Consider the following 7,783-nt stretch of genomic DNA (forward strand, 5'->3'; position numbering starts at 1 on the left):
TTTCTTGGGGCCATTGGCTTGGAGAATTGTTTTCCAGCCTTTTATTCTGAGGTAGTGTCTGTCTTAGTTACTGAGGTGGGTTTCCTGTATGCAGCAAAATGTTGGGTCTTGTTTATGTACCCAGTCTGATAGTCTATGTCTTTTTATTGGAGAATTGAGTCCATTGATATTAATAGATATTAAGGAAAAGTAGTTGTTGCTTCCTGTTACTTTTTTAGTTAGAGCTGGCATTCCATTTATGTGGCTATCTTCTTTTAATTTTGTTGGAAGATTACATTTTTGCTTTTCCAGGGATGTAGTTCCCCTTCTTGTGTTGGAGTTTTCCATTTATTACTCTTTGGAGGGTTGGATTTGTGGAAATATATTGTATGAATTTGGTTTTGTCATAAAATACTTTGGTTTCTCCATCTATGGTGATTGAGAGTTTTGCTGGGTATAGTAGTCTGGGCTGGCATTTGTGTTCTCTTAGGGTCTGTATGACATCTGTCCAGGACCTTCTAGCTTTCATAGTCTCTGGTGAGAAGTCTGGTGTAATTCTGATAGGCCTGCCTTTATATGTTACTTGACCTTTTTCCCTTACTGCTTTTAGTATTCTTTCTTTTTTTTGTGCATTTGGTACTTTGACTATTATGTGGTGGGAAGAATTTCTATTCTCCTCTAGTCGATTTGGGGTTCTATAGGCTTCTTGTATGATCATGGGCATCTCTTTCTTTAGTTTAGGGAAGTTTTCTCCTATAATTTTGTTGAAGATATTTACTGGCCCTTTAAGTTGGAGGTCTTTACTCTCTTCTACACCTATTATCCTTAGATTTTGTCTTCTCATTGTGTCCTGGATTTCCTGGATGTTTTGGGTTAGGGTCTTTTTGCTTTTTGTATTTTCTTTGACTCTTCTCTCAATGTTGTATATGTTATCTTCTGCCCCTGAGATTCTCTCCTTTATCTCTTGTATTCTGTTAGTGATGCTTCCATCTGTGTTTCCTGATTTCTTTCCTAAGTTTTCTAATTCCAGAGTTGTCTCTTTTTGTGATTTCTTTATTGTTTCAACTTCCATTTTTAGGTCCTGGATGGTTTTACTCAATTCCTTCAGCTGTTTGTTTGTGTTTTCCTGCAATTCCTTAAGGGATTTTTGGGTTTGCTCTTTAAGTGCTTCTATTTGTTTACTTGTGATCTCCTGTAATTCTTCATGGGATTTTTTTTGTTTGTTTGTTTCCTCTTTAAGGGCTTGTACCTCTTTACCTGTGTTCTCCTGTATTTCTTTAAGGGAGTTATTCATGTCCTTTTTAAGTTCCTCTATCAGCATTGTGAGATATGCTTTTAGATCCACTTCTTGCTTTTCCAGTGTTTTGGAATATCCAGGACTTGCTGCAGTGGGAGTACTAGGTTCTGATGAAGCCAAGTAGTCTTGGTTTCTGTTGGTAGGATTCTTGCGTTTGCCTTTCGCCATCTCTATATTTTTGGTGTTAGATGTTCTTAGTGTCTCTGACTAGAGCTTGTCCTGTCCCTGTCGCCCTGCCACTCCCCTGCAACTCGTGGGACCTGTGCCTCCCGGCAGGCTGCTCCCATCCCAGAAACTCACTGGAGAGAAAATCCAGATATATCTTTTTAACTATATTCACCTTGCCCAGGCTGTGTTCTTATTCATCGAGAGCTTCATAACAGTTTTCTGGAAAGCTAGTTTCTTGGGAAAAGCTTTCAGGAAAAGCTTACAACTTCTTAAATCCTTAATTCGGTGGTTTTTATTGCCTTTCTGGAGCTGTAAATGTCAGAGTTTGTACTAATGGTCTTAAGTCTTCTTGGCTCTCTGAGTTGTCCACTTTGGATTCTTACTTTCCTCTTCAGGAGTTCTTTGGAGCCCAGTGGAATTTGAGAGCCAGGTAATTCTTTGCACATTAGCATGACTTGATGTGTGGCTCAAGCCCTGCATGGACTTAGTGCTCAAACTTAGTGCGTGTGGTCTAAGGGTACTAGAGGCAGCTGGTGGCTGGAGCATGGGTACTGTCCATGACCGGCTTTTAATTTTAGAAGCTAGGCTTTCTCACTTTAGCGGTTTGAAATTCTGTTCCTAGATCAAAGAGCAGGAAATGATTATCTTTGATGCTGCGCAAAGGTGGATAGGCAAACCGTTCCATCGATTGCCCTTCCTGTGAAGTAACTAGGTAGCAGTGAACCCCTGTGGATAACCCTTAAAACACATATTTAACTTAATCATTTCAGCTAACAGTGGTGCATACATATTGATCTCTACACATTGTTCTCAAAATACTACATTCCTATATGTTTAACACTACACTTGGGGGTCTTTTAAGACATACCTCAGTTGAGTAGTAAACATAATTTTTTTAGAGTAACTAAATGAAATGATGGATTATCCTGGACTTGCTGCTGAGCCTAATGTAACATTTACGTACTGACAGTGAGGAAAGGCATCTCCACTAGGGTTTTACTGCTGTGACAGAACACCTTGACCAAGGTCAAGTTGGGGAGGAAGGGTTTATTTAATCTCATAGCTTGTAGTCCATCATCCAGGGAAGTCGGAGTAGTAACTCAACGCAGGGACTGAAGAAATGTCCATGAGTAAGCATGCTTGCTGACTTGCTAATCGTTTCTTACAGACCCAGGGACAACCTGCACAGGAGGAGTACCACTCATACCACCCACAGTGGGCAGGGCCTCTCTCATCAGTCATTAATCCAGACAGTACCCTTCAGACTTGCCTGTGTGCCAATTTTCTCAGTTAAAGATTCCCTTTTCCCATATATTTCTAGGTTTGTGTCAAGTTGGCAAAAATCAACCAACACTGAATGCTCATAATACGATCTGTTATTGCCTTCCAGCCAGTCTCCATCCAGATTTCACCCTTAGGTCTGGTAAATGAGTGGATGTAGCCAAACAATCCAACAAACAGAAACTTTTGTTCTTCCAGATATCCCATGATAAATGTTCATTGAAAGTCCCCTGTGTATTCAAACACTGTAATTTCTAATTTTTGTAATTCAGAAAAGGGAAAACACAGTTCTACTCTTTGTCTAAGGATGAGACATTACAATAATGCCTGTAACTTTATGGATCTATCAGCAAATTAGTCTTTTCATAACATATATTATGCTGGGAGCATGTATGTATTGGTTAAATAAAATACAATGGAAGTGTTGTGTGTGGCTGAAGAGATTTCACATATAAAGGGTTAGGCAGCTCTTTTGAGGAAATGACAGTCAATTTGAGATATTAGTGAATAGTCAGTTAGGCTTTGGGAGAAGAGGGGGCAGCAACAGAAAAACTTTGCAGAAGAGTGCTGCTCAGGGATGCAGGAGAGTGTATATCCAGCGATGCAGGAGAGTGTGTGCCCAGGAATGCAGGAGAGTGTGTGCCCAGGGATGCAGGAGAGAGTGTGCCCAGGGATGCAGAAAGTATGTGCCCAGGGATGCAGGAGAGAGTGTGCCCAGGGATGCAGAAGAGTATATGCCCAGGGATGCAGAGAGTGTGTGCCCAGGGATACAGGAGAGAGTGTGCCCAGGGGTGCAGGAGAGTGTATGCCCAGTGATGCAGGAGAGTGTATACCCAGGGATGCAGGAGAGTGTATACCCAGGGATGCAGGAGAGAGTGTGCCCAGGGATGCTGGAGAGTGTGTGCCCAGGGATACAGGAGAGAGTGTGCCCAGGGATGCAGGAGAGTGTATACCCAGGGATGCAGGAGAGTGTATACCCAGGGATGCAGGAGAGTGTGTGCCCAGGGATGCAGGAGGGAGTGTGCCCAAGGATGCAGAGAATGTATACCCAGGGATGTAGGAGAGAGTGTGCCCAGAGATGCCGGAGAGTGTGTGCCCAGGGATGCCGGAGAGTGTGTGCCCAGGGATGCAGAAGCTGAAATGAAGATGAGGTTTACAGTGAAGCAAGGTCAACCCTGCATCATGCTGTGGGTGGTAATCTGAGCTGTGTACTCTATCCTAACAGAAGCAAGGGAAGACACTTAATGCTTTTTAAGTAAGAGCTACATTTTTATGTGCCTTGGACTGGTTCTTTAATTAGAGGTATGTTCACTTTTATTAATATTAATTGAAGTTATAATTTCTTTAAAGCACTGAAACTTGAATGTGCTTAGTGATGGCATGGAGTGCTGGTTACGGCAGAAGGCTCATTTTCTTTTTTTTTTTTTTATTGGATATTTTCTTTATTTACATTTCAAATGTTGTCCCCTTTCTTGGTTACCACACCCCCAGGAACTCCCACCCAACTCCCCCACCCCTCTGCTTCTATGACGGTGTTCATTTTCCTTAGAGTTCCCAGCAGATGTTGGTTCCACCTGTGGACGTTTGGAGTTAAAGTTGGAGCTGTAGGATTAATTTACCTCTTTTTTTGTCATTGTTTCTATTTCTGCTTATAAATAGCATAGGTCGTTCTTAGTCATAATAACTAACAAATGTTTTTATCTCTGACTTGAGGGTTCAAGTCAGACGACTTTATGGGAACCACTGAAGAATATTTAAACTCTACTTCTCTATGACTACATATGATCTCTCACTTCAGGAGGTGTTATAGTAAAAAGCTATATTAAGGAAACAGCTTCAGAAATGAAGATGCATCAAATGAGAGAAACTGTTTAACAAAAGTTTGTAAAGTTATAGGTAGTAACATTTTGAAATTTAGATAAATACAGTTTGAGATTATCTTACATCATTTCAGTAAGATTAATAAGTCTTTTATTTATTTTTTTCTACATTTTTTTCTAGATTTAATCACTTGTTTGGATACTGTATCTAATTTTTTGGAACCGGAGTTCAGGTATGAATTTGTGTGTTTGTGTCTGTATATGTGTGTGTGTATGTGTATATATATATATATATGTATGTATGTATAAAGCTGTGCATATTCCCCAACCCAGTTTCCAGTGTCTGTGACAAGTAATCCTTGGGCCTTCCCTGTAGTCTTGTCTCTATGCTGAGTTTAAGCTTCTCCCAGGACAATTTGCATAGAGTTAATGTATCCCTCAGTGCTTAGCAAAATGTTCTCATCTTTTCAATGCCCTTCTCGATAATTTCTGCTATGATGGTACTCCCCCAAAGAATGTTTCAAGAATAGTTCCCAGGTCAGTAGAGCTGTTCAGTCTCCCAGACCTTACATAAAAAGCCAGACATGGCAGCACATGCTTATAATCCCAGTGCTGGAGAAGTACAGATAGGAGGATCCCTGGAGCCCAGGGCCAGCCAGCCTAGCCTAGTTGATGAGTTTGTTCATTTATTTATTATGCATACAGTGTTCTGCCTGCATATATGCCTGCCAGAAGAGGGCACCAGAACTAGTTGTAGATGCTCATGAGCAACCATGTGGTTGCTGGGAATTGAATTAGGACCCCGAGAAGAGCAGCTAGTTCTCTTAACCTTTGAGCCATCTCTCCAGACCTGAGTTTGAATTCTAGGTTCAGGGCAAGAAGCTGTCTCCAAATAATAAGGTGAAGAAATACTGAGGAATGTACCTGGCATTGACTCCATTCTCTACACACAAATGAACATGCATTTGTACACACACAGACATGTGTGCACATAAAAGATTGTTAAGTTCTGTGGGAAACATGCTACCTTCAGTGTTGTTCAGTGTGTCATGGGCAACATGGCAGAAGGGTCAGCGGGGCTCCCTCTGGTTTCCAGCACTGTCATCAGCACGCACATCCGAGCTCGGCGTTACCCTCTCCTGAGCTTCCCGCTCATGACTCTTTCTCTCCTAGAAGCCAGAGTAGTCTCTCTAAAAAGTTCCTCATTAGGTTGCTCCTGTAAGCTGTCCTGACCCTTTTCTGGCTTCCTATTTTTATCTAGACGTGTATTTCCTATTTCAAAGCCCACGTGTTTCTGCAGGAGCTGGATTCTGCTCCTCTGACCTTCCTGTACTCACTGCTTTTTCAGGAACACACCAGACCTCTGTCTGGAGCCATGCTCTTCCTAGCGTCTAGTGTGCATATCCTATCACTGACTTGCCTCAGTGATATTCACTAGCTCAAATAAGTTGTGTGAAGTAAGAGGAGCCCAGCTTTGTGACTCATTGCACAGTTCTTTTACTTTCCTTGTCTGTAAAATGGGAGTTATAATAATAAAAGTACCTCCTATGTGGGATTCTTGTGTGGAGTCCCTGAAACACTTGGAGTTCTGCCTCATACATAGCACATTTGCTAAATGTGTGTGCTTTGTTAAATAGTAATTCTCCCAGTTATTTCAAAATCCATTTTCCCCACCCCAGTTATCTGTGTGAGTACTGGCTAAATGTGTTCTTTTGCCACTTGAATATGGACTTGGGTGACAGGGCTGTATTTATGTAGTTAGCATTCATAAGTCACAGGCCTCATCAGATAACATGGCAGACACTCATAGATGACTAGGTCTGACAATTGAAAGATATCTACTGCTCATGGTGAAGTAAAATAAGCAATTGTCGATTTTCGAGAATCTTTTTTTGTCTGTGTGTTCAAAATGTGTGGGTGGAAGAAATCTTTATGGGCTATATAACTAGACAGAGCTCCATGCCTTGCTCAGGCTGTGCTCAGTGTGCTGAATAGAAGCATGTATGAAGTGTATGTGCTCTTTCTTTGGCATATTTTCCTGCAGAAAGTGAGCATTCTGTAATCTTTCACTTGTTTTCATTCTCAGTAAGTACTGCCCAGCTGGCTGTCTGCTGCCTTTTGCTGAAATATCTGGAACAATTCCTCACGGCTATAGAGATGTAAGTTAAAGACAGACGTACTTCACTGCTGTGGAGACTGTTATTTTAAACTCGGCTTGTCCCAAGATGAATGTGTACTATGTGTCTCTATCTTTTCATATACGTCTAATATCTTTATCATAAAACTGACTCTTACGCTAAAAATATGTTTTGTTACAATAACCTATGTTTCTGAGATCAGATAATGTTTTGTGAAAGAGTAAGTATCTTGCTTATGAATAACCAATCAGGAAAAAAATTCATTTTCCTTTTTTTGTTTGTTGTTTGCTTTTTCAAGTCTTCACCATTGTGTATGGCTGGAATCCATGCAGGAGTAGTGTCAAACGTGCTGGGTGGCCAAATTAGCATTGTGATTAGCAAAGGCACGCCATATTATGAAAGTTCATTGGCCAACAACGTCACTTCCATGGTGTAAGTGCCAATACTCTTTGTAGTAAGCATGCTGTTTTCTCTTATATAATTATTTGCACATCCTTTCATTCTTTTTTGTGTTCTAACCTCTAGAGAGAGTTTGGGGGAAAGTGCTGGGTTTTTTTTTTTTCATATGTAAAAAAGCATATAATTTTCAGCATTGTAAGAGTTGACATGTGCCAGTGTTGTACCATCTTATATAAAATATTTGGACATTTGCTGATTTCATATCTGTCGGAGAATATGGGATGTCCTGAGACTGGACCCCACAAATATCAATGCACAACTATATATGTGTAGTAGGTTTCTGGTGGAATTCAAGATGGGTGTGGTGATGCGAGCCTGCAATCCCCAGGCTTAGGCCAGAGAAGCAAGAAGATGGGGAGTTCACAGTTGAGCTGAGCTATTTAGTCATTTCAAGGCCAGGGAAGGCAGTGAGAGAGACCCAGTCTCAAACAAAATAAAAACATATTTGGCATCCTCTTGTGACTATTTGAACATTGTGTTAAGGGAAGGGGTCACTGAACACCCTCCAGTTTTCCTGAAGTCTTTACTGTTCTCGGGTCCTCTAACGGGGAAGTTCTCCTCTGAACACCCTCCAGTTCTCCTGGAGTCTTTACTGTTCTCTGGTCCTCTAACGGGGAAGTTCTTCTCTGAACACCCTCTAG

The 7,783-nt window shown here is 41.2% G+C and overlaps 1 protein-coding gene across 3 annotated transcripts in view; it reads left to right on the forward strand.

The window, feature by feature from the left end:
• The window catches only part of Dcbld2 (discoidin, CUB and LCCL domain containing 2), a 59,234-nt gene that overhangs the window by 32,498 nt on the left and 18,953 nt on the right, over positions 1–7,783 (forward strand). For all 3 annotated transcript variants that reach the window (XM_031364156.1, XM_031364158.1, XM_031364157.1), the window contains exons 4-6: positions 4,727–4,778; positions 6,632–6,704; positions 6,982–7,115. In XM_031364156.1, coding sequence (XP_031220016.1) covers positions 4,727–4,778; positions 6,632–6,704; positions 6,982–7,115 — 259 coding nt within the window. The remainder of the gene's footprint in view (positions 1–4,726; positions 4,779–6,631; positions 6,705–6,981; positions 7,116–7,783) is intronic.

Source organism: Mastomys coucha, unplaced genomic scaffold (assembly GCF_008632895.1).
Source record: "Mastomys coucha isolate ucsf_1 unplaced genomic scaffold, UCSF_Mcou_1 pScaffold12, whole genome shotgun sequence".
NCBI classification, from domain to species: Eukaryota; Metazoa; Chordata; class Mammalia; order Rodentia; family Muridae; genus Mastomys; species Mastomys coucha.